At 45.3% G+C, this 26,961-nt stretch overlaps 2 protein-coding genes across 5 annotated transcripts in view; one reads left to right on the top strand and one right to left on the bottom strand.

The window, feature by feature from the left end:
* Nucleotides 1-1,934, top strand: part of ACD (ACD shelterin complex subunit and telomerase recruitment factor) — a 43,693-nt gene extending 41,759 nt beyond the window's left edge. For all 4 annotated transcript variants that reach the window (XM_084813161.1, XM_084813162.1, XM_084813160.1 and 1 more), the window contains exons 12-14: nt 72-883; nt 1,270-1,349; nt 1,785-1,934. In XM_084813161.1, the coding sequence (XP_084669287.1) occupies nt 72-883; nt 1,270-1,349; nt 1,785-1,845 (953 nt within the window). In that variant the 3' untranslated portion in view covers nt 1,846-1,934. The remainder of the gene's footprint in view (nt 1-71; nt 884-1,269; nt 1,350-1,784) is intronic.
* A 2,822-nt stretch (nt 1,935-4,756) lies between these two features.
* Nucleotides 4,757-26,961, bottom strand: part of CARMIL2 (capping protein regulator and myosin 1 linker 2) — a 91,278-nt gene continuing 69,073 nt past the window's right edge. Inside the window, exons 32-40 of the mRNA XM_084813152.1 lie at nt 15,699-15,802; nt 14,460-14,865; nt 13,405-13,524; nt 12,472-12,508; nt 10,245-10,316; nt 8,684-9,034; nt 8,338-8,445; nt 5,909-6,013; nt 4,757-5,557 (exon numbers count right to left, since the gene is read on the bottom strand). Coding sequence (XP_084669278.1) covers nt 5,388-5,557; nt 5,909-6,013; nt 8,338-8,445; nt 8,684-9,034; nt 10,245-10,316; nt 12,472-12,508; nt 13,405-13,524; nt 14,460-14,865; nt 15,699-15,802 — 1,473 coding nt within the window. The 3' untranslated portion in view covers nt 4,757-5,387. The remainder of the gene's footprint in view (nt 5,558-5,908; nt 6,014-8,337; nt 8,446-8,683; nt 9,035-10,244; nt 10,317-12,471; nt 12,509-13,404; nt 13,525-14,459; nt 14,866-15,698; nt 15,803-26,961) is intronic.

Here is a 26,961-nt window from a genome sequence, read left to right as displayed (position 1 = left end):
TCTGATAGTGCTGTATACTTTGTGCTCTTGTGTGCCTTTAAAGTAGTTGGTGTGTTTTTGTGCTTTGACAGACACGTCTGGCACACTGCCCGGCCTTCCCTGCACACAGCCGTTGCTCTTGGCTAGTACTGCTGAGGAAGAAGAGGCTCCATGCTTCAACAGCAGCACCTCAGATTTCCTAGAGCCTTGTGCTCATACATCCCACTGCAGTTCTGAGCAGGTTGAGCCAGTAGAGACAACGTCCCCAACACTGCTTCCTTCTCACAACAATGCATCTTTCAAGGACTCTGCCAATCAGGAATCCAAACCTGATGAATTGAATGCTGCATACCATGCCAGCAAAGCTCCAGATACTGATGAGAGCATTCCCTGTGATCAGCCATTAAATAATTCACATTCCCACACTGCTATATGCCTTCTCTCTTCCAACCCCACCCCCGCTGAGAGCGAGTTCTCCCTTGGGCCGTTGTCTGAAAATATGGATGAAGATCATCTCACCCATTTGAAGACGGATAAGGTGGTGGTGGGAAGAGCTGGGGGGAAATTCCTGGATATAGGAAGGAAATGTGTGGCAACTAAAAGGAAGGAGATGATGCCAGATGAGGAGGAACCTACTGAGACTTTCTCCACTCCGGAAGCTCTAGGGCAGCCTTCTGCCAGGGCCGTTCCAGAATCCAGTAAGCTAGAGAGCAAGCTGTTGGCTTGGAAACCTCCCTTGGAATTTGTGAGCACACCCAAGAAGAGCCGCATCGAGGAGACACAACAACATCCGATATCTGCCCCATTCAAATGTACAGAGAGATTCCTAGAAAAAGGGAGGGAGCAGGGAGCAGCAGACGTCGCCACTAGAATACCAGAACAACAACTTGGAGTTCAACAGCGGGTAAATCTTTGATCTGGTGAAGGAGAATGATAGTAAAACCCACTGAAGCCTTGGTTTGTGGCCAGGATTTTCGTAAGTAAGAGTAGGGTCTTCCCAAACTGTTTTCCAAACAGTTGCTTGGGAAAGCCCAGTCCCTTCTCTGACAATCCCCCCCCCCAATTTTGCATTTTTGTTTTTGATTTACCAACAGGAAGAGTATAGATTTATGTTTACTCAAGTGTAGCACAGATGACATTTGACCTCACAAGTTGTGTCCAATGGCTGCAGCCTTCATCTCCCTGCACCCTCTCCCCCCCCCCCCCTGCAAAGAGGTTTGGGAAAGCCCTGGTACAGCAAGGTAGTAAACCTGACTTCAGATTCAGTCTGCTTCTCTCCCTTCCTTCCAGGAATGTGTGAAAGGAGCCGCCTTTCATTTTAGTTACGAGACACCAACACCTGAACTGTGTTCTCAAGTGTGCTCTACAAGGTTAGTGTCTTTCCCAGCTAGTTGAATTTGAAGTGAGGTTTGGGGGAGAAAGGGGCTTATACGTTTTTTAAGCTTCTCTGTCTAGAGTCTAAAGCAGCCTTGATGCCCTTGGGATGTTTTCGTCCACAACTCACATAATCCTTGACCATTAGCCATGCTGACTGGGGATGATGGGAATTGTAGTCCAACGCTTTTGGATGCCGCCAGGGTGGGGAAAGCTGGTCTGCAGAAATTCTGTCAACTGCTGCTCAACAAGGAGACCATTAACTGAGGAGGGGAAAGCGTCAGAGACCCCTCAGTGACTATTGCCTTTCATAAGATCTTGCAAATGAACTATTATTTTTCTGCACACAGAACACATCAGGTGAGAATGATCAGCTTATCTCCAAACCCTGTGATCCTGTTTTCACATGATCTCCTCTTTTTGATTTGCAGGATCTCAAGAGCGTTACTAGGATGGGCACGTTGGGTTTTCAGCAATACGCAGAAGCAATAGTTTTTACTGATGTTTTTGGATTTGTCTAGGCACCTTTTGCCATGTTGGAATGCTTTGTTCTTTTCATATTAAAACTAATTTGAAGATGAGTAGTCTATTTAATTGCATATAGGGAAAGAGAAGAAACCCACTTTACTGTCTCTTCCAAAGTGGTCCAGATGCCTATAGAAGAGGCTCCTATGCCTTTGACACGAAGGATAGGTCAGTTGCTATAGAGCATGGCAGAAACCCTGCAGTGTAAGGAGTTTCTTAACCAGTGATCAGAATAAGCTGTCCACATACTTAATTTTGTTCTTTCTAGCCTGTAAAATTAAATAATGAAGTAACTAGTAGAATTCTACTCTGTTTAAGTTTTGTATGTAAAAAAAACTCAGATTGTTTTTTAAGCAAGCAGAAACTCCCTGCATTATAATTCCTATTCAGTTTTTTTTTAACAGAATGAAAAGAAAGATACTGCTTAGATTCTTGGGGAACCACTCTTCCTGTGTGGAACCACACAGTGGTATGCAAAATCAATTTTGAGTTGCAGCAAGTGACTTAGCCAACCTGTTTGTCATGTACATTTTTAAAAAGTGTGCTACAAACCCAAGTGCTGCTATAAGTTGGTTTACAAAGCACTAAATTAACATACTTTGAAATTGCTTGAGTTATTGGAACTCTTTGCCCCTTCAGTAAGTTTATCCATAGGATTAGAAGAAATTCCTTTTCTGCCTTATAATGTGGGAATACCACACCCCATTCAGAGTGGAGAGTCACTTGAAGAAGAAATCTATAAACTATAGGGTTGTAGTTAGGCTTCAGCATACTTAAGTTATGAGTAACTAATGAGTCTACTCTAAGTCCCACTGATTTCAATGGGGCTACTCTGACTAAGTCTGGATGCAACCCATAGTCTGTAGATAAACCCTTGTAACTGTGTTTAATGCAAAGAAAGATATAAAAAGAGCCTGGAACTAGCTGTGTTGTCCAGTATCTTGTTTCTCACAGTGGCCAACTAGATGCCCCGGGAAAGGCCACAAGCAGAGCAGGAATAACCGTTCACTGATATTACTCCCCAGTTATGGGTATTCAGTGGTATTCTGACTCTGAACATGGAGGTTCTATATAACCATCATGCATAATAGACATTAATCATACCTATTCTCCTCCATGAATTTGTCTAATTCTTTTTAAAGCTATATAAATTAGTGGCCATAACCATGTCTTGGGACTGTGGGCTCCATAAGTTAAATGTGTTATGTGAAGAAGTATTTTCCTTTTTCTGTCATCAATCTACTGCCAGTCAATTTCACTGGATGACCCAGACTTCTCTAGTACTGTGGTAGTAGAGAATCTGATGTGGTACATGATGATCTACATGAGTGTTTAACTAATAGTATAGATGTTTCTTTCCCATACTGACTTTTTCCACACCATGCTAAGTTACTTTAGTAAGAAATAAAGTTTATAAACCACTCCACATCCTGAAAAGAATGACCACAAATTTAGTCATTCTCCTCAGGCTTTAAGTGGTGCTTGAACTGTATCTAATGAGCATTTGTAAGTGTGTCAGAATATCAGGGAAATCAAGAATACTTTCTTGTGCCAATATCAATTCTGAACTAGATAGCTTCGGTCTTTAATTGTTTTGATCATTTCCCTGTTCCATTTAATTACAAAATATTTCATATAGCTTACATGCTTGATAAAATGTTTTGGAGATTAAAAACAAATTAGAAAAAAAAACACAGCTCTTGTAGAAAATATACCTTTGTGCCCTCTTTCCAAAGTTGAGCACAGTAACTTAAACATGGTTCAAAAGTTGAAATTAAAAAAAACCCTCTGTGATCCTTAAGAAAAAAAGTAATGACCTTAAATCAGCTATTTGTGCTAGAATATTTTTTAAATATACATGCAATAATCACCTGGTAATTGATGGCAGATACCCAAGAACACAACAAGAGCTAGATTCCCTCTGGGTCTGAGTGTCTGTCAAGATCTGTAGCAGTTCGGCAGTTGTATTCTTATGCCAGATTGAGAGCAATCTGTGCAGAAATAGGTTTCTGTGTGTGGAGCTACACTACTGGTAGTACAAAAGGGTGCTATGGGAGAACCCTGTATCCACCACTCAAGCTATGGTTGTCTGTATCTCCCCTAACATCTTAAGGGGTGGGTGGTCTGCTCTGCTCCTTGTTCCCTGAAGTGAAGTAACTGAGGCTTATTGAGACCAGTTATTATTAATTTCCTATATCCAAAGCACTTTGGTGTAGAAAACAGAGTTAAAAGCACATAGAGGTTGCCATGTATGATGACTGCATCTTTTTCAGGGTGTGCCTACAGTGTAACTACCCTCAGTGGCATCGGTCAGTTACAGTTTCTCAGTACTGCAAGATTCATGCTCTCTGGTATACGCAAGTGCTTTACATGTAGGAAACTTAACAGTGTCCCAGAATGTGAACCCCAATGATCACCTGCAGTCTCCATAAAACAAATAGATTAGGGTAAGCTGTTTCCTTTAAGACAGAGTTTGAACATCATGACTAGTCATCTGAAGGCCAGTGATTAATCATCTTATAGTAGATTTAAACAGAGGCACCAGGCTTAGCATGACACCTCTAACTCACACCTTCCCAAGCTACTTAAACATCTCCTTTTCTCCCACCCCCCTTGTAACAGCAAGGCACAGCTGGATCTTGTAGATATTAGGGAAGCAAGACAACATTCCTAATACCAGAATAAATGAGATGGGAACAATTCTGCTGATTTGAATTATCATCCTCATTTAATTGTGGAATGGAGGGGCTGAGACTTCCATTAGTTCTCACTTGTTGAAAGCTGCCGAAACACACACTCCCCTCCTGCCTTACTCGTGCAAAACACCTCGCTGCTGACAGTGGTTGTTTGCCTAGAATGGAGGGTTTTTTCCCCTAGGCAGTACCTAGGCTCATGAAAGGAAGTAGTCAGAGGAAGTACGACCCTAGGAATAGATATACTGCAGGATGAAGGAGTAAGATTGTCAATATGGGACAGACCTGCCTGGCTTTGTGGCTTAGCTGCAGCCCTGATTTTATCCTTTTCTGCAAACCACAAAGCTGGCTGTGCCTCACACTCCTGAAAAATACAATGCAAGGCAGGGAAATTTAGTGTATGTAAAATAGCTCCCCCCGCTCCTGCTGGTGGTTCTCGGTTTCTGGCACTATACATTTTCGCATCTGCACCAACTCCCAGCTGTACAACTGCTGCTGGAATGGGCCAGTTTCTTGCATACTCAGCTTTTGGCTTTCCCCATGCGAGCCATAAGAACACAGGGCACTTACATGAGCGTATACAAGGGCAAAAGGTGAAAAGGGGACAACCCAGAAGATGTGCAGGAGTTTAGATGCCACTATGCCTCACTGGAAATAGCAGCTCTACGAACCAAGGAGCCATGATGGGGCCTGGGGCTTGCTTGGCCCTGTGCTGAATTGCTTGCACCTTCACAGCTGGCTTTGCTGCTGCTTCAGATTGTAAGCCTTTGTTCTATGCTCATATGCTGCCATCATGCAGAAACACCAGCTACTGACTCAGTGTTCTTGTGTTGGTGACTTGGAGAGCGGCACAGCAGTTCTTTGGTCTAGGGCTGTATTTTGTGCGTTCTCTAGAGTTTGTTCCAGAGCTTGTTGCAACTCTTCTTCCATGTTTGTTCTTGGCTTTGACTCTGTGGCTGCCATGTTTTTTTCTTGGGGTGGAGTACCTGTGAGAGAACCCACAAACATTCTGTTAGCATAATGACACCAGTGACCTTGTCTGCAGGTCTCCCATGGGCTCAGCTTTGGGAAATCTGTATGCAGAACATCTTATACTTTATGTAGCACCAATAATGTAAAAGATTTTTAATGCTGTCCCCCAAACAAGTGTGCTCAGTGGGGGAAAACACATTACTGTCTCTTCTGCCTTCAGTGCTAGATGGTTATATCAGCTGTGCCTCAGTCAACAGTAAGGAGAGTAGTAAACTTTAGAATAAACCTAAGATTTTTTAATAGAGCAGTAATTGAGCTCATATCTAGGGAGAGAAAGATGATGTATTCTTTTTTGTCACTCTTACCTGGCAAGTCAGATGGTGCAGGTGTGTCAGGCTCCAAAAGGGATTTGGGCTTAATCTTCCATTTCAGGATAGGGGAACGCTGCAGACAAAGAGGGAGTTTTGCATCTACAGGGAATGAAGTCAGGTGAACATGTTAACAAAATCTGGAAAGAAGCTTGTTGCAGCTGAGACAGGAAATGGCTGGCAGTTCTGTAAAATGTCACTCAGTACATCATGTGTGTGTAATATTCAGGCATCGCTACACATTGCTCCAGCAGATGCTGTTCTGCTGCGGAGCTCTTGGCAACAAGATGTGCCATTCCTAGCCCTCAAGGAAGATGGACTAAGGCCCTGGGTACATAACAGCAACTACACATTGGCAGAAGAGCACTGCTATCCAGACACTGACCTTCACAGTGCAATTGTATCCTCAGCTCAAAGTAGATTCTTAAAATTCTATATCCTATTGCTTTGCACTTCAGGTTCTAACAACAGAATGCTTAACACTTGACAGGATGTCACTTCTGTTCTAGGGGCTGAATAGCAGAGATGTAGGCAGCAGAAATGCCATGCAAAGATGTACTTGGCTTATGGCTTTGTGACTGCCTCATGACTGTTGCATAGTTAAACAAGCAGTCCTGTGCTCACAGCCCATTAAGGACACTAAATCCTTCTTCCTGTCGTCCTTTTACATCTTCTAGATCTGATTTCAAACTTGGGATCCAGCTTCTAATTTTGGCCAGTATGAATAGCAGCCCAGATGGCCATTTTAAGCTGTGACTTGCCTTATATTTCTTCCAAACCTGATTACATTCAGGTCTTATACTCAGGCTCAGTGGCTTCTTTGCACCACAGCTCTGACACGAATAGCCCCCTACCTACCTGTAATGTGGTAATCTTTTAAATGCTTAACCTACTTGTCCAGCTTTCTTAGAAAGGAAGCTGATAGAGCTATTAAATCTGTCTCGTCTTGGGTATACTGCATGGTGGTAGTTTGTTTTCTTTCTTTTTCTCTTTTTAATAATAGGCCTTTGTCTTTTATGCCTGCACTCTCCACTCTACTCTCCCCTTTATTTAATCAACTTTCAGCCTGCTTCAGATTCCTCACAGCCCTCTCAAGTCATCGATTGTCTTCATGCCTTGCACTTTCTGCCCCCTGCGAGCCTGCAATGCATGAAGGGATATACCAGTTGGAAGTTAAATTACTATTCTAATTACATTCTGTCTTACAATAATAACAAATCAGAAGAATGGCAAGTTGAAGCAAGGCTGCTGCTCCAAATAGAAACGTTTTTAAAGCAGGTACTGTTGTTCTTGTCCCACTCTCCCTGCTTTAGCCACCCACATTTAGCACCATGGTTTCTCATCTTTATTCATTTTATGTTTTCCTTATATATAAAGCACCACTGAGTATGAGCAGAATGCCTTCCCTTTTCTTCTGAACAACAGCAGCCTGTCCCATGCCCTTAAACTTGAGTATAGCAGGTTACAAGGATGCCATGTAGACCGGAGGCCTAGTACCTCTCAGCTGACAGCATTCTGTGAACAGAGTTTAGAACTGTTTCTTCTTAAAACATTTAAACCTTGTGTGTTATGGAGTTCCCATACCACCACTAAACCTTACACTGGTACTTCGTACCTTTCTTCACTTTGTTCACTTTCACGACTGAACAGACCAACATGATGAGGGTCAATCCCACTGACTGGCATGCGTAGCGGAGGGTTAGGCAAACCTGGTCTAAAATGTTGGCAGCTGGACAGTGTTAACAAAATCTGAAATTACTATTAGAAAAGGGGACTTGCAATTGCCTTAATGGAAAAACTAAAGCGCCAAGTCAGACAGGGTAGGTCTGAACATTATAGAGACTGTTTCTATGAAAACTGGGGAGCTTTTATAAATGTTGCAAATAATAACACTAACATGGTGCCTCCATTCTCACATGGGTCATGGTGGAAAGATGTTTTGGGATAAATAGAAAAGTGTAATCAATATGGTTAACAGTGAAAGGCAATGAGACACATAACCATCATATGCACATTTGTACCCCTAATTAATTGTAAAATGTCATTGTTGAATCATGCACAGTTCACCCAGTTATTGTTTGTTTGTTTATAGTGAAGGAATGTGTTTTGTATCTACTTCATAAGGAATCAATAAAAATATTTTTAGAAAAGAAAGCAGGATTTGAAGTAGGAGCTTATCTGAAAAGCACCCCAGATGTACCGAGACAGTGATTCTCCCATGTCCTCCTCGCAAAATCCACCTAGATGGCAAATCCCTTCATGCAGATCAGGGGTGGGCAACCTGTACCATAATCCTTCACCATTGGCTATGCTAGTTAGGGCAGACAGGAGAATTGTAGGCCAAAAATCTGGAGGGCCACAGGCTGCCCACCCAATTTGGACCATGACTTCCTCCCTGCAAAGGTGGTCGCTCTCAGTCTACTTACGGTGCAGCTCTGCCGCACAGGCCTGGTCCCTGAGCTGTTCCTCGTGAACAGACATGGCCCTCCGGTTTGCCACAGGCTTCAGACGAGGTTTGGGTTTGAGCTGATTGTCTGAAACGAAGTGGATAGGGTTATACCTGGTACTCAAGCAGGCCCTGGCAAATTGCAGAGGGATTCTGGGGAGCCACATAAAAAACTAGGTTTCTCCAGCAAGTTGGGACATTGAGAAAATGTGTTGCACTGTGCTTTGACCTCTGTGGATGTGAGAGAGGTTGGTGGAGAAACAAACCATACAATTTGGGGGAGCAGCATTTTGATGTTGGAAATCCTGGCGTAAGCATTAACATACCTCCTGCAATCGTGTTTATGTCAGCATATGAATTCTGTAGTTCTGCAAATGACTGTCCTTCTCCAGCATTGCTGGTCCTCCTGACAGGATGAGGGCCTGCTGTACTTCTCCCAATCCTTGGCAAACTGCTGCTCCAGCTCTCTCTCTCTTTCTGCTCTCTGGGGTTGGCTGGCTCCTGAATGGCCAAAGCTCTTCTTGGGGAAGGGCTGAGTTCTGAACACTTGCCCTTGAGCTCCGCATTCAGTTGCTTCCCAAGAGCTTTCCAGGACAGTCTCCCCTCACCGGACCCACCACTTGGCTCTGTACCAGTTCTGCCAGCAGCATCAGCAGGACTGATTCGCACAGAGGGATCTGCAATAGAGTGCCATGTGCTATCAGTAGTTCATACCATAAGGTGGACCAGCATTCCCCCCACATACTTTTGCTCGATCACCCCTTCTGGGATGACTCTACATCTCCAGAGCAGCATTTATTATCTGCAGTCTCCTTCCTGCCATCTACCCATGATTTATTATGTTTTCAACCTGTCCTTCCTCCAAAACGCCGAGGGCCGTGTACACGGTTCCTCCTGATTGTATCCTCGCAGCAAGGCTGTGAGGTGGGTTAGGCTAAGAGATAGTGACTGGCCCAAGGTCCCCCAGTGAGCTTCATGGCTGAGTGGAGATTAGGGGTCCCTGGTCCTAATCTGATACTCTCAACCATTACACCACACTGGATCTCTTTGGCAAAGTACTTCAGCACTGACTATCCTGACTTAAAGGCCCAAAGATAGCCGCAGCGCCCTCTACCCATGTCAAAACTGGAAGAATGAGAAGGAAAGTTTTGGTCAGAGCTTACCTTACCTTTTTTGTTTTTTTAGTGATGCAGCCTGCCCCATCAGCACACCAACCCCAGAAGGGAAGCACCAAGACTGGACAAAATGCAAGAAGAGACCGTATTCTCAAAGGTGCCAATGAAAAGCTCTTTTATTGAATAATAAAAGAGTTTTTCATTGGCACCTTTGAGAATACGTTCTTTTTTGCATTTTTTTCCCTACCACATCAGCACACAAGTACATTCTGTAGAAACTGCTTCTGTTCATCCCCCTGAAAAATCACAGCTTGAGGCAGGCGTGCTTCTGCTCAGCCTGCATAAGATAAATGCAGTCCAAGCCCAGAATGAAGAGACTATGAAGTCGTGATTTGTTATTCCCTATCCCAATGCCTGGGGCTATGTAAGAAGATTGTCCCATGACCTCTGGGCTATGGTGCTGAGATCTAAAGTAGACATGATGTTAAATGCTGATCATTACTGGGAGTTCAACAGGAGAGGAGATGGAGTTTATCTCTTTCCTGCCCAGTTGTGGCCCTGACTAAAAGTGTTCCTTTGGAGCTGCTATTTGCACTGGGAGAAAATCCCTCATTGACCCATGTCTAGTGGGGGCCTGAGCTATGCATGCAGGTTGCAATGGCAGAAGTGTGAACAACTGAAGAGACTGGCTCTACTAAGTGGTGAGAGTGAAGAAGAGCAGTATTGTAAGCCCCATGGAACAGAAACTCCCCAGTGTAAAAAACACACCTACCTGTGGACATGGAGTGAGTGCGTGATTTCAAAGAGCAAGGAGGAGAGTCTGCTGAACAGTCCACGATGTCCCCTAAAAATCAAACAGCCACATTCAGGGAGCCACCAAAAACGGGAGTGGGGTGGAGGAGAGAGAATGCTACCTGAAGACAACTCAAGGAGTTTCATATCCAAAGTGCAGCTATAGTCTGTAAAGGGCTCTGAAATTAGACCTAGTTTTCATTGAGACTCTAAACCAATGTCTGGGGTACTATCATCTCAGAATACAAGTGGTGGCTCATATGATGGAAGCCTTCTCCATACAAGTCATTCCCTACACACATAAAACTAGCATGATAGGGAGAAGGCTATGCTAGAATTCTTCTTGACATCTAGTTTTCTATGTGCAGGAAATATTTTTGTATGAAGAACAGTCTGAGAACACATGATGGAGCCACCTTGCTGAAGCTGGTTTAGGCTGGGTCAGTCAGTGTCTGGATGGGTGACTGTCAGGGTGGACACTAAGCCCATAGAATCCCAGAGTAGTTCTGATTCTGAGGAAGAGCAGCCGCTCCTGGGAGAGGAGCGCGCTCATCCTTCCCAGGGCCAACAGCTGCCAGGGATTCCTCCCACCGGCATTCCTAGCATAGATAGCAGTGCCGGGAGTGAGAGAGCGCAGGAAGCAGACTCGCTGGACGCGTGATGCCTACGCAGGGAGCGGTGCCAAATGGAGGGCACGGAAAGGAGGCGTAGTGCCCGGTTGGTGCGCAAACAACGGTTGTGCCCAGAGGATCCAAGGGAAAAGGGGAGGGACTCTCCCTAGCCCATAAGTTCAGGGTCTGCCAGTGATTCTCCTTCAAATGGGGACCAACTGTTTCAACTTAGGGCATAGGTACTCTGCTGCTCATATCTAGTTGCTAACAGTAGAGTTGTTAAGTTGTAAAAGAGGAATAAAGCTTTGAAAAGAATCCCTTTGTCTGTGTCTGGACTTGGCTACTGGATTAGACTGAGAGAGGCCTCCAAGGAGCCCTTGACAGTGACTGCCTGGGAACCCTATGTATTTGAGTTCCACGACTGAAGAAAGATGGGGTAGAAAGGGCCTAATATAAATGAATAAATTCCATCACATGAGCCCCGACCTGCAGTCTGGAGTGGTACAACCTTGGCCTCCATAAAACTCCTGCGAGCTCATTACAGTAGATCAAGGGAATTTGTTTCCCCATCTGTCCTGCTGGTCCAGCTTGAGATTTGAGAATCATGCTGTGCATCTCACAAATCCTGGCCTTGGGGACTTCACATGGCTGTAGCAGGTTTGCTCTGGATTAGTTCGTCACAATGCAGGAAATTGCCATGCTTCTGTTTACAGAAAGACATGTTAAGCCCCACACGGTACTTATGAGCACCAAGCAGATAGAACTTAGAAGGTAAGTCATTTGTCATTATGAATAGTACCTTCTGTCATGTTTGCAGCATAATTCCAACTTGTTGTTTATTATCTTCCTATATAAGTGAAAACAGTATGTCCTCATCAGCTGTAGCTAGATGTGCTCAGATTTCTAAGGAAGCACTTCACCAAGGAAGTTGCAAACAAACAAACCTGCTGCATTGTTCGTTTTCCTTTTAACAGGGAAAACAATAGGAGATGAGTGGGTGGAGAGACACCATGGCATGAGCTCTGTGTCTCCTTGAGAATATATTGAGTGGTGTTTTCCCCTTCGGGCCCAGTAGATGTCATCCATGCTTAACAGACATTTATAGGCAAGCAAGACAAGAGATAGATGGTAGTTCTCCCTGTGCTTCTCTCTCTAAACCATCAGCTCATTTAAATGCTCCCCATTAAGTTGGATAAATTTCCAAGGGCCTCTGTATACTTCAAAATTATAAACATCGACGCTACATGTCCAAGGGCACTATAGACCTGAGTTTCTTAAATTCCAACTGTGAACCATCCTTTTTACATAGCAACCTGCTTAAGAAAACAAAGGGAAGTTTCAAAGGCAGGGTTTTGATGTGGCAGGGTTGTGTGAGGCACTTAGTGTGTGCAAATCCTTGGGTGCACAATATAGCCTTTGGGATTCTAGGGTTGAATACCCCACCCCACCCCGCTCTGCTCAGGGAAGAAGAGGTAGGGGAATTTGATTCAGGCATCCAGAAATTTGAAATATATTTCCCTGTCCTAATACTGAAGCAGAAATCCTAATGTAGCGAATACCAGGGCAGGGACAGGAGTAGGATCAACTGCTACTCACCATCAGAACCGGCCTTCTTGATCTCCCCATCTTTGCTCTGAAAGAAGAAGAAGAAGAAGAAGAAGAAGAAGAAGAAGAAGAAGAAGAAGAAGAAGAAGAAGAAGTAAACTTTCAGGGGAGGATCCTTTCCTGAAAACATTCTGTTTGTTTGTGGAGTGGCCTAGACAAAGAAAGCAGGGAAAAGGAAATCCCATGACCTGGCTGGCATGAAATGGAGAGGAACTCAGTTGGAGTGAAGCAAGAATTAGGATGCCATTGGGACACACTCCAGGGAATGTATGAATGGGGTGCTACTACTAGGAATGCTACTATTAGGGGGTGCTTTCTCTAGGAATTTTTATACTATTATTCTCTTGGACATCAGAATATCCCATTATGTTTATCAAAGAGTCCTATTCAGAAACTAGGGACACCTATACCTCGGAATTGGAATGAACCCCAAAACCACACAATCTGACTTTCAGCCAAATAGAGGACCATGTATACAGTAACCCGCACAACTGACATGCATGAGCAGCGGAAAATGGCAGATTGCTTGGGATATGCATTTCCTTCGATAGAGGCTCATGTTTGCTGATATTGTAAGAGGATTCAGACTCCCACTTTAACTGCACAATCCTAAGCTTGTTTACCCAGAAGTAAGTTTCGCTATGACCAGTCAGGCTTAGTCCCAGGTAAGTGCATGTTAGTTATTTTTCAATTTAAGACAAAGATGGGTGTGATTAAAATTGGTACAGTGGTTTACTTAAAATCAAACTAGTCGAAGCAGGCAAAGAAAAGACCAGCTCAGCAAGAAATTCTAGTTCCCCAAACTCATTACGTTTCTCCCAGGGAAAGCCCTACAGGAGAGTGTCTAGCCACAGCAGATGTTTGCTTTGAGCAAATGGTGTAACTGCTAAGGGGTCTATCACCAAAGGCCATGTTGTGACTCACCTGCTTCTTTTTGCCGTCAGAGGGTAACACCTTAGTGACACCGATGCGATGCAGCATGACATGGACACGCTGTTCAAAAGAACTGGGCAGCTCACCATCACTCCTCTCAAAGGGCCTCTTCTGTAGGGCAAAACACAGCACAAGCTTGGGCACCCTTGGGCACCCTCAGCGAGACAGCAGGCTGCAATGGCACTTGCGGCTTCAGCCGCTCAGTCTGGGAGCCTTGCTTAGTTACTCCACGCAGCTTAGCATAGCTATCCTGCTTACTCCTTCCAGCAGGCTTTGTGTGGGGATCTTTCCTGAGTTCAGCTATCAGGGACACTGCCAGGATGGACAGACAAGCTAGCCTTGACCAGGTGCCTTCTTTCACAAATTGCCATCTGTCCTTCACTCTCACCAAGGCAGCTCAATAGTTGGGAATAAAGTATCCAGTCCAGTTCCTTCTCCACCTGCCAAAAGCTGAAATGTCAGCCAGTTTCATCCTTCCATTCCCACAGTAATCATTGCTAAGTAGACGAGGAACTGCTGAGGCTACTCCTGCTCTCTCACTGGGCTTGATTAGGCTGGGGTGACAAGATGCACAACATCCATAACGTATCACATCTCACTTGCCATGAGGCAGACGGTAACCTCAGGATACTTGCCTTCTCACATGAATACAGCTAGAACCCTGTGTCCATCAAAAGGCATCGTTTGCAGATGCCTTGGCAGTAGGTCTACAAGTAGAACCATGGAAAACTGCAGGCCCATCTCAAGCCCAACTGTGCTCAGGAAGAGCCTACTTTCTTTATATCTGTAACAGAGGGGGCCTGGCCAGTCACCTCTACCGCAGGACTCGCCAAGTCTTCATATCCCTGACTATTAAAGGCCCAGAGGCAAAAGGCTGTCATTGCAGGGCATCGCCCCTGAAGCTAAGCAGGTCCCGGCCTGATCTGTGCTTGGAGGGAGACTGTCTGGGAACCTTATGTATGTCACCTTGACTTCCATGATGGACAAAAGGCTGGAGATAAATGGCAAACAAATACAGAGCCACACCTGAGATAGAAGAGACTTACCTTCTCATGCCTCACACCAAGTCCCTCTTCATCCTCCCCTGACAGGAGTATCAGGGACTGGGACTTGCCTTCCCTGGAATACTTTGGCCTAGCCCTACGAGTGCTGTCTGGAGTCTGGCTTTGCTCCAGGTAGGCTCTGCTCTCCACAGCCAGCCCTCCTTCCTCAGACTTGCTTAGTGCTTTAGTCGACTCACTGGCTCTGCTGGGAGCCCTTAAAATGTCACTAAGCATCAGTTTCCTGCCCCTTGCTGCTGAAGGAATGCTCTCAGGCTCTTTCTCTGGCCTGGCACCCCGGCTTGACTTTGGCTTCTTGAAAGCAAAGAAATTTCCTATTTTCTTTTTGAAGGTCCGAGAGCTGGAAGATGTTGGCGTGGATGCTGCAGTGGAGGTTTCCAGTGAAACGGGGCTGCAGCCAGACAGTAAAGAGAGAACAACAGAATTACTTGAGGCACTGCTTTCCCTCAGCCACCAATCGTTCAAGTGATGATTCGACTTGATGGTCTTGTGGGCCCCTTCCAATCCTACTGTTCTATGCTTCTATGATTGCTCTGTTCTGTGCATTTCCCCCCAATTCTCTAATGTTGAAATGCTTAGTCTAAGCCTAAGGCTTAGTGACTGGCGTCAGAGCTTTAAGCTAAAATAGGCTGGGATTTTTGGCCCCGCCCCCTTTGCCTTCAGCCCCACCCCTGAGAGCTTCTTTGAAATGGAATGCCGCCCTCAGGCTGAAAGAGTTTCCCCACTCCTGCCTTAATGGATTTTCTGTAGTAAAGAAAAAGGCGGAAGAAAATACAGGAGGGTTATGAGCAGAAGATGACATGGACCCCACCACCGTGAACTTCCCTGAATGGGGCAGAGCAATGATGTCATAGAAGTCTTGTCTGGAAGCACCCTAACTGCCATGTCAGTAGTACCAGTGGAAGCTACTCTGCTCGGGAGGGCACTGGACCATTAAATAACTTTGCACATTCACTTGTTTATCTCAGAATTGGCTGCATCCTTTATGACAAGCAAAAGAATCCAAGGAATGTCCTATATCTGATAAATATGCCCATTGTGAAAATAGCAAATGTTCATTAAACTTTCATCACTATAAGTTTTAAAAGGCCTTTGCCATTAGTGCTGGCTGGTTCTTTGATTGCCACCCCCCATTCTAAGAGAAGTAGACATGGTCCCTGCCCTTCCCCACCGCCCAATGACGGTTCACTGGAGACACCCCGGCGAGACAAAGTCTTCACTTACGGTAAGTGTTCGTGAATCACCTTCTTTGTGAAGAACTCGTCTAGCCCTTCATCGAGCCTGGCGATGCTTCTGTCTTCATCATTCTCACGCACAGGCGGCTGCACCTAGGAACAAGTGCCATCATCAGAGGGACAGGCAGGAGAAACGAGACATGGACAAAAGACATTGGGAGAAAGATCCACCATGCAGACTCCTTTCTTCTGTTCTCATTACGGGTTCAATAGGTGGGAATAAGCCATTTAGCTAGACAGCCGTTGAATGTTTGGGTCTAGAGAATCCTTAACTGAAACCTCAGAGGAACACTGTGCCATGTGAATATGTCCAGGACACAGAACTCTTAGCACTGTTGCTGGTACCTGTGCAATGTTACACAACAGTATGCTCAGTGGGGAGATCCTCTCATTTATTTGTGACAGAGACCTTCCCAAATTTCGTGCCTGCTTCTGGGGAATCTGTGAGAGCCTTCTTTAGGGTCTTTAAGATTTGGCTGTTTTCAAGACCGGACCTGGCTCCTCCATGAAACAACTGGTGTTCAAATATTTAACATTTGGATTTACAATTTCCTTCAGATCAAACTCAACAGAAGGGGAATGTTTGACTATCTGCTTTCACTGTGCTGGCTAGCTGAACTTCTTGGAAAGACCCCTTTATATGGTCTTGACCACAATTTACCTTACAAGCATGGAAATCCTGTAACACAGGGGATTAAGTAATCTGTGTCTGAGGCAGATCTTAATATTTGGTATCACCATCACCGCTTTTCCTTTCTTTTTACACAGTTGATCAAGAGGCCTATAAAACATGGGTATGGTTGTGGTGAGAAACTCCTAATCCACCTCTTTTTCTGGGCTAGAGCAGGGCCCTTGTACTTTTACCCTCCATGCTTCCAACATTATGGAATATGGTCATTTGGTACACCAGTGGTAAAGGTCAGACTTGAGAGCATGAGGTCAGACAATGACCTAAGGCTAATGGAACTGATTTATCAAGACAGATTTGTTTGCTGAACATACACGGTACATTTGGTGAAAAGTAAATAAAAGATACACATACTTCCTAAACATATCCCTAGCTAGATGTTGATTGCTAAGGAGACATACATAACACAGAGTACAAACTAAACTCGCATAGTGAGATGTTGACATTTAACCCCCTTCCACAAGCCAAGAAATGAGTATTATGAAAGCATCTATTTTTAAAGTCATCAGATTTGGGATGATTTGGGATTGGGGGGAGGATTAGGTTGGTGTCCTCACAATCCCTCTGGTTTCCTCAGCTAGTTCCCAGGATTGGGAGGCAAACACAGGACTCTTGATCAGAAGGGGTTCCAGTTGGGTTTCAGAAAAGACAGGAAGATTGGGGAGTGGTGAACATTCTCACTAGGGGTCCTATCTAACATGGCCCTTTATCAGGCTTGGAACCTGGAAATGCCCTTCTTCTTAACTCTGTTCTTGCAAATTCCTTCAAAGTGAAGGTCTTTGAAACTCTCCAACTGTTGACCCAATTCTGATAAGCAGACAACAAAACAATTTCACTCTAGCTATGCCAGTGTGCATTTCTTATGGACACGAGTAAAATACCAAAAGTATCATATAATCAAGGCAATTTAATGCTGCCTTATCACGACAGGACCTGACTCGCAACTCAATCCACATTTACTATAGCATCACCGGAAATAGATTCAGCAACAGCACAGAAAAACATGTGGATTAAGTTGTGCACTGGGATTGTGCTAAAACAACCAGTCCCACTCACTTGCATGGATTCACACAACCCACATTCACAATAAACCCAGTGATCCCCAAATGAGACATGTGTGTAAGTGAACTGTGCATGTTTTGCAAGGGCTGGTAGAGAATGGTGGCAGCAGTTTGTCAAGCACAAAGTCAAGCCCGTGTGAGTGGGACTGGTAGCTATGTGCCAAACGAAGGTGCCTTCCACTGGTTGATCGCTGTGCTACGTAGGTAACATTCTCTTTGTTTCAACCCTGAGCCATCAAAAAAATCAAACAGGGCAAATTGGGCAGCATATAAATCTTTACAGAAACACATAACCAACCCCCAGAGACTAAATACATGGGCTCAAACCCAGAGAAAATCAGTGGTGCTAAAGTTGCCCAAGTGAGTCACAACTAATGTATGTTATTGATTTCAGTGGGACTTTAGTGTGACTAGAGCCTTGTGTGGTGCAGAGTGGTAGGCAGCAGTATTACAACCGAAACTCTCCCCACGACCTGAGTTCGATCCCAGTGGAAGCCGGGTCTCGGGTAGCTGGCTCAGGTCGACTCAGCCTTCCATCCTTCCGAGGTCAGTAAAACGAGTACCCAGCTTGCTGGGGGAAAGATAGTCACGACTGGGGAAGGCAATGGCAAACCACCCCGCTACAGGCTGCCATGAAAACGCCAGCGAAAGTGGCGTCCCTCTAGGGATTAGAAATGACCCGGTGCTTGCACAGGAGGAACCTTTCCCTTTCCTTTAGTGTGACTAACTATATTCTGCAGCCCAAATCCAGAGAAAGTTAGTCACGCTAATATGCATAGAAATCCATACGACATAGATTACTTGCAACTAACTTGTCCTACTAGTGTGACTAGCCTTCTCTGGATTGGGGCCACATATTATAACCAAAAAGAACACAACAATACAAGATTGAAAGAGACATTGTGAAGTCCTTTCAGAAGTACACAGACTGACACAAATACTAAAAAGTGTCCATAGTACAGTCAGTGGTATGGAATCCATATACATTTGTGTAGTTTTGCCCAGAGCCAGTACAAACACTACCATTTCTTTAATGATCTTGCCATTACTTTTCTGAGCAGCAGCAAGCCATTTTTCTGTAAATTTGATCAGCACTCTCATTCTTCCAGCAACTTTGGAAGCAACTTCTCTCTTACAGACGAGTTATGGAGCAGCAAAAAGAGGTAACGCGGCATATCCTTAATCTCAACCAATCTACACACACAAAACCACAGATCAAATGCTATGTTGTGGAATATGTCATTTAAAATTGCATATGGCATTCACTGAAATCTGAGAAGTACAAAGGCTTTCCTTAAGAGAAACCTGGTTAATTCTCCAATCCATTTTTTTAATGGTCAACAAATGGAGCAATTTTATTTGAGAACAATGATGGCAACTCCAACTGGTCTGTTTCAGGGATGCAGAACCTCAAGACCAGGAGTCCAGTGTGGACCTCTGAGGGTCCCAATCTGATCCTCTGCCTTCCCCAGAAGGTGATGCCCTGTTCCCCAACCACCAACCATTTGGTGCTTTTCCTGCTTTTGTGCAGTCCCCCTGCCTGTCCCCCCCTTCTAAAAGTTTGAAATTCTTCTCCTAAGTCTTATGTTGCTGGTAGTAAAAGCTTTGAGCTAAAATATGCTGGTATTTTGGCCCCATTCCCCTTTGCCTTTGGCCCTGCCCACCACTGGAATGAGGCCCTCAAGAGCTTCTCTGAAATGGAATTCAGACCTTGGGCTGAAAGAGGTTCTACACCTCTGGTCTATTCCCAAATTCTGCTTTCACTGGCTTGCTGCAGAATCCCTTGAATGAGAAGTTTAGAGGACCCTTCTTTAGTGCATAGAGTATGCTCCAAAAGTCAAGAAATTTTCTTCCCAACACACCTATAGGTTGTAGAGTGGAACCCAAGCAAGATTATGTTCATGTGAGGAGAGGGTCCTCTCCTCCACACATTGGCGGGTTTCAATCAATGGTGGTATCCCTTGATCCTGTACTTCATTTGGGGAAGGCACCCAGCATGAGGTCCCATGTTGGCAGCGCAGGAGGTAAGCTCCCAAGCAACCTCTTAGGACACATGCTTCTGTCTTGTAGCACATTAACACCTCTGTGCCAGCCTACAAATTTCAAGGCAAGCAGTCCTGCAGTAAGGATCAGAATCTGCAGTGTTTTCAATAAAGGAAATTAGCAATAGAAATATGCCCTGTAATTAATGATTTCAAACTCGAATTACTCTAATGGCAGAAGAAGAAGCGGAAGCCATGTAGCAAGTGATAAATGAAAAGGTAAGAGGCCTCTGCGTTTGCATGGCTGTGGGAACTGGTAGGGTAGGAGCGCAAGCACTGGCAGGCACTGCTGTCTGACCCCAGACAGCTGAATGGATGTCTGGGAATCAATACAGATTATAAGCAAACCAGGGAAAGTGGGGAGGGAAGAAGGCCAGGAGATCACATGGTACCACCACACACTAGCTAAAGCAATCCTACGCTTTCCTGTGCCTCCTTCAGAGAAGGTGGTTGCAATGCAAGCTCAGTCTAAGCAACCCTGCCAGCCTGGCATAGACTGTGAACAGGTTTACATAGACTGTAAACAGAATAGGTTCACTACTGCAAGAAGAAAGCTAAGGGGGAGGTTCCCAGCAAAACAGAGGGTCCCTGCTGTGTTGTTGCAATTTAGAATACACATTTTCTAAATCAGAGGTAGGCAGCCTTTTGGGGCCATGGGCACATTTGGCAATTTGAGAAACTGTCCCGGGCACTACCACAAAATGGCTACCATTGAGGTGTGGTAAAGAAGAAGTAACTTGCCCCAAAGACTGCGTACAAGGCAAAGGTGGGGTCTGAGCCCCAATGCATTTTACAGCTCCTTTGAACCCATAGTTTTCAGCACCAAAAGAAACCTGTTTCAAAGCAAAATGTGTTATTTCTTTATTTTTTAAGTGGAAGGGTTAGAGCATCTTGGTGGGCACCAAAGAGAGTGTCTGGGAGCACACTGGTGCCTGTGGGCACCTTGTTGCCTATGTTTGTTCTAAAGAAATAAATAAAAGTATTGTTCAGCCTAGAGAGTGTCCTTTTCTTGCTCCGTTGAACTCATCTCTTTCAAGATCCTCTGCATCTCAAAGCACAGAGATCATTCTTGCATTATAATAGAAGGGAGTATTCATCCCATAGTGCAGGACACGGAATAATGGGCTCAAGTTACAGGAAGCCAGATTCTAGCTGAGCATCAGGAGAAACCTCCTGAGTGTTAGAGAAATACGACAATGGAACCAATGACCTAGGGAGGTGGGCTCTCCCACACTGGAGGCGTTCAAGATGAAGCTGGACAGCCGTCTGTCAGGGATGCTTTGACTTGGATTCCTGCATTGAGCAGGGGGTTGGACTCAGTGGTCTTATAGGCCCCTTCCAACCCTACTATTCTATGATTCTATGAGTAGTGGTCATGTTCTATGCATTGGGCACATTAGAACATGGGTAATCTGAGTAGCTGCAATGAATATGAACTTGAGCACGCTCCGGGAAAGAGCGCAGGACAGGAAGGCCTGGCGTGCTATGGTCCATGGGGTCACGAAGAGTCGGACACGACTGAACGACTGAACAACAACAACAACAACAAATCTGAGTAGCACACACGGAGCTGAATACTGCCTATACTGCAGAATACACCAAGAAAGAGCATAACTTTTGTCTGTCTCTTTGTCAGCGTATGCGCATGTATAAATGCATGTGAATGAGCCTGCCTCTTTGTCACCCTGGCAGAAGAAATGGGGTATATTGCTCCAAGTAATGTGGCATCCCAATGTGTGTCTGCGGAGGATGCTGTGAGCTTTATTGTGCCCTGGCAACACAAGATATCACACACACACACACACACAAATTCAGCACACAGGAGGCTTTGGCTTTTTTCCCAAGTTTAAAGCCAATTTGCGCCTTCCTGAAATTATATGACATACTGTTGTCTAACCTTGTGAACTAAGGGAGTATCTATACAGGGTTGCCATCTGACTGGTTAGCCTAATCAGGCTGTTTGATTCCCACAAGAGTTATTTTTAACCTAAAATTTAATGCTAGGCAATTTGAATTCTGCATATGGAATCAATGGATGCAGGTGAATGTTGGCTGGGCTGGGGAGTTTTTGTGGGAGATTGAACAAGCTTACACCTAACACAATGTGACGTTGGAGAACTCCTATGAACTAGAGTGCTAGTGAATCTCAGGCACTATAATGGCACTTGTTAAACACAATCCAAAAGCTTGCTGGATGGATTCCAGTTCATGGTGGTTTAGGGGAAAGGACCACAGCACAGTGGACATGCTTTGAATTTAGAAGTTCCAGGTTCAGTCCATGGCAGCTCCAGTTAAAAGGATCAGGTAATGAGAAAGACCCATGTCTGAGATCACGGATGGCTACTGCCCATCAGAAAAGCAGGCAATACTGGACTAGGTGGACCAATATTTTGACTCAGTATAAGGCATCAATGTGATTATTGAGGTTACCATCTGCCTCATGTGATTATTACCTGTGATTATTTGACCATTTAGCTAGGTCTAGTTTACACATTACAGAACAACAAATCTGGGCTTGCCACTGTGCAGCTCATCCCAGCTCTCCGATGAGTGACCTAGGCAATACAGATGTTTTCAAACACCTGTTTGGAACATCCATACTTTTACATTTTAGGCATGCACATAAATCATCAGTATACACCTAAATGAAGGCATGTGCAAAGGCCCTTACCATGCATGCCAAACAGGTGTATATGTATGTGTGGCTGAAGATAATAACTGGGTAGGATCAAGGGGGGTTAGACAAGGCACATCCAGACACAGCCCACCCACCATGTACTGTGGACTGCAAGAATCTTAGTCCACCTGGAGGTCTATTGAACCTCTGGGTGAGTCACCATACATGGCTTGTGGGTTTCTTTCTTCAGTTCGGTTGGTCACACCATACAGGCCTTCCTAAAACAATGTCAGTGACTTCTATATCAAATAGTTATGCCCCTCCTCTGGCCTGTAAATGGCAGGGGATTCGATGGATTCAAACTGGCAAAAGAACAACCACTTTAGTCCCAAAGACTTAATCCAACAGGCTGGTATTCAACACACGTCTCACAATGTTGTCCCTCAAAAGCAATGGTCATCTCCAGTGGTTGCCCAGTACATTCATTTGGGACAACCTTGCCCTGCACAATGCAATGGCAAGAGTTTTTAGAGCCACAGGATGAGTTATAGCTGTCATTCACTGTCCTGCCCTCACTCTTACTCATTAACAGACATGCATCTTGATTCTTTGCATGCCCTCCATGCTTGTGGTACTCCACTGTAAAAGAGCTATGGTGGTTAAAAAACATGGGCCCAATAATGTCCATGAAATGGCAACAGATAGATATGCCATGCAAAGTACAATGCAGCCCAGTTAACATCCACTTTTATCACAAACAATTCTCACAAACTATTCCCATTAGCAAATGGCTTTCGTTAAGAAACTGTTCAACAGCCGCCCAGCCAATTTGCCTTGTTGCTGCCATTTCTCCAGCCAGGCAAGCTGCGCTGGATCTGGAGGCAAAGCAGCAATCTCCTTCCTCTCTTCCTCCCTCAGTAATCCCAGGCACTAAGACCTTATCCTTACATCTCTGGCTGACTATGGGCATGTGGGCACACTGGGAAATCAATGCATGATCAGCTGCCAAGTTAAAAGGAATGTGTGTGTGTGTGGGGGGGGTGCTCCAGCCAGATATGTGTATTAGGCTTTTGGTTTCTCTGAGGCACATGGTCTTGCCTCCAAGTGCATCCATATAAAAAACATAAGAATTGCCTATTCTGAATCATCTAGTCCATCCCTCTGTTTCCAACAGTAGTCAACCAAACACCCGTGGGAAGCTCACAGGAAGAGGAAAATGGAGATGGCCATCCTACTGCTTGCTCCCAGAATCACATACCCAGGGGCATACTCAGGGAAGGCCATCTAGGGTTTGGGTTGTTGGCCCACACCCCAGAAGAGGTCCCACTGCTTTTGTCCAGAGCACTCTGGCTCTGCTCCTCCTCCTTGCTGTTGCTGTGTGGTCATCCATCCTCTCCAAGCACGTGAGCAGCAGCAAGGAGAAAAACCAGCAGTCTTCACTTGCTTTCACTTACCTTGTTCTCTCCCTCTAGGCAATGGTATGGATTGAGCTCAGAGGGAGAAGGCAAGTGAATGGGCAATGGTGACAGTGGCAAAAGGGGGACCCCACTCAGACAGGGGGCCCTGAGAGCCACTTATCCAACAATAAAAAGTCCACTAAAACAAAACCAGGAGCCAAGACTGGATATATTGCCTCTAAATATGGAGGTCCCATTTGTTATATGGCCATTACCTGTTCATATATCTATCCTCCATGTAATCATCCACGTCTGTTAGAGGACTTCTGTGCCAGAGGCCACTCACCACTTCTTGCGGTCATGAATTCCATATATTAAAAGTGTACATTGATGAAGTCCTGAAATTACTGCCAGTCAACTTAATGGAATTGGCCTGGGTTACAGAAGAACATGAGAAGAGCCACGTCGGATCAGAACAGCGGTCCATCTAGTCCAGCGTTCTGTGGCCAACAAGCTGCCCATGGGAAACCCACAAGCAAGGCAGGAGTGCAACAGCACCCTCCCGGCCATGTTCCCCAGCAACTGGTATACTGAGGCATATTGCCTCTGATAGCGGAAGCAACATACAGCCATCAGGACTAGCAGCCATTGATAGCCTTCTCCTCCAGGAATTTGTCCAATCGGCTTTTAAAGCCATCCAAGGTGGTGGCCATCAATACCTCTTGTGGTGGTGAATTCCATAGTTTGACTATGTGCTGTGTGAAGAAGTACTCCCTTTTATCTGCCCTGAATCTCCCACCAATCAGCTTCATGGGATGACCCCGGGTTCAAGTATTATGAAAGAGGAAGAAAAATTCCAGAACTGGAAAGAAGTGGATCATGAGGAAGTAATATAGAAACTCTGCCCCGCTGACACACCAACTGATTCCCTGCCCCCTACACACACACACACACACACACACACACACACATCAGCATGAACTGGGGCGAGAGCTTGATACAAAAGCAGCTTTTAACTGCCATGCGCTCACACTCAGGAGGACATGTTATATGTTATACATGTTATAACTCAGAGTTATATGAGCCACTGGCTGGCCCATTTCAAGGAGAACCCTCCAGGCCTGAGGAGTCAACGTCAGACTCTGAGGATGACTCCCCTAGTTTCCCTTGTCCCTCAGCCATGCAGGAGCCTACAGAAACAACCATGGGCCCTTTAAGGGCTACAGCTAGCATCTAGCATGAGTGGAGACTCTGAAAGTCCTGGGCCTGGAAGCCTTCTTGAGGCCTCAGTTGGCCTCAGTCAACTGAGACAACAGGTCTCCCTGTAATGAAACACTTTGGTCAGTATCCTCTGCCATATGCTGTCCAGGGTCCTGACAGAGACTTCACGTGTTGTGACCCTACTCTCCTAGACCTGACAACGCTTTACCGGACACAGCCCCTTTCTACCTGACATGGAGCCATCACATATGCATGTTCTGTAGGGTCCTTCCCCTGGGCATCAAGCCAAGTGAGGACTTGACACTTTCTGTAACTGGTCAGAGAGAACTGCTATCCTCCTCAAAGATTATACCATAGCACAAAGCTGCATTGACGTGTGAGATTTAAAAAATGTATTCATACGCATGCATGCATACATACACACAGAGGGACTGTGACCTCTGTTCAGTTATAAAGCTCAAAACAACTGGCTCAGAATTTTAAAATTATACATGTATTTCTTTCTATTTGGCTCTAGTTGGTGGGTCCCAGGGTTCTAGTAAAAACCAAGGTAGACCCTGTAAGCCTGAAGTCTGACCTACCCTGTGCTAAACCACACAGAAACAGCTACGTTTTCCACATGCATGTGGGAGGATTCGATCACAGGGCCTCAAGGGTGAAGTCCCACAAAAATACTCTCTTAGGAACATAGGAAGCTGCCTTCTATTGAGTCAGACCCTTGGTCCATCTATGCCTGATATTGTCAACACTGACTGGCAGCGGCTGTCCAAGGTTTCAGGCAGGACCCTTTCCCAGCCCTATCTGGAGATGCCGGGGATCAAAGCCGAGACCTTCTGCATGCAAAGCAGGTGCTCTACCACTGAGCTAGGGCCCCTTGCAGTCTGTAGGCAGCCAGAAGATGCACTGGAGCAGCCTTCTCCAACTTGGTGCCCTCCAGATGTGTTGGGCTGGCTGTGGGATGATGGGAGCTGTAGTCCAAGACATCTGGAGGGCACCAGGCTGGGGAAAGTTGCACTGGAATTTGTTAAGGGGCTCATTCACAATTGGGATGCAGCTCTCTGCAGCAGGCACACTCTATGTATGAAGACAGCAATTCTGGGACAACGAACTAATGCTCAGTCCCTGGGAATTCTATGATGTGCAGCACAATCCGACACATGCTTACTCTGAATTAATACAGTCCTATTGAGCACAATAGGACTTCCTTCCCAGTAAGTGAGCTTGGAACGGCAGCGTTAATTTGTTTTGTCAAGCTTCGTGATGCCCGGATGACAATTTCTAGCCTTCTGATTTTTTTGTGAACATTCCAGCACATCTTTAGCACACAACAGCAGCTTGGTAGTATAGCATTCTGGTGAAGAGAGTTATGAGCCAGACCATGTCTGGTTATATTCTCAGTTTGGCCATGGATACTCATTGGATGGCCTTAGACAAGCCACAAGTTCTTAGCCTCAGCCTACTAGGAGAATGTATGGGAAGTAGTTTAAGCAGTTAAGAAAAATGGTGTCCTGGGTGCCTAAATCAGGGAGTGGGGGGCAGTCAGGGGAGGAAAGGGTCTCTGTCATTGCAAAAGGTGCTGAATGGTTGGAACGAAGTAGCCAAAGTAGCAGAAGTCCTGTGGTGGTCTTTTTCTGAGCCCAATTCCCCTGCTGCTTCTGGGATGAAAGAAAGCGGCCTCCCTCAACCACTGAAATAATCACAGGGGATAAATTGATTGCAGGGGAAGAAGAAGCAGGGCAACCCCCCCCCCCCCAAAAAACAGCCTTTTGCCTTCCTCATTCATTCCCCTTGCAATTCCTTTTCGGTTGCCACTTGCATAAATACTAATTATCAGACAGCGAGAGCACAACTCAGCACCCATCACTGCCTGGTTCAACCCACGTATTGAAGATTCTGAAGGACTTGGTTAACTGTAATCATGCCTAATCAGAGAATTCATTCACTACCCACACAGAGAAATCAGTGCGTTGGCCTTACGATTTTTAAAGAAGTAGTGGTAGGAAATGGCCTTCAGCCTTCAAGGCCACATTTGCTGATTAAACAGATAATGAAGAAATAAATTAAATTAATTTGGTGCAGAGACACCAAGCTCCACTCTCGACCCTACATCTTCTGAGGCATTGTATGTATACGTGTGTGTGTGTGTGTGTGTGTGTGCACGCGCGCGCGCGCGCATAAAATCTGGGAACATATTGCTCAAGGCATCTCTCTCTCTCTCTCTCTCTC

This window comes from Heloderma suspectum, chromosome 8 (assembly GCF_057233095.1).
Source record: "Heloderma suspectum isolate Gila_16-S chromosome 8, 16-S_ref, whole genome shotgun sequence".
Classification (NCBI taxonomy): Eukaryota; Metazoa; Chordata; class Lepidosauria; order Squamata; family Helodermatidae; genus Heloderma; species Heloderma suspectum.
Note: the sequence above shows the minus strand (reverse complement) of the source record. Positions and strands in the feature narration are given on the sequence as shown.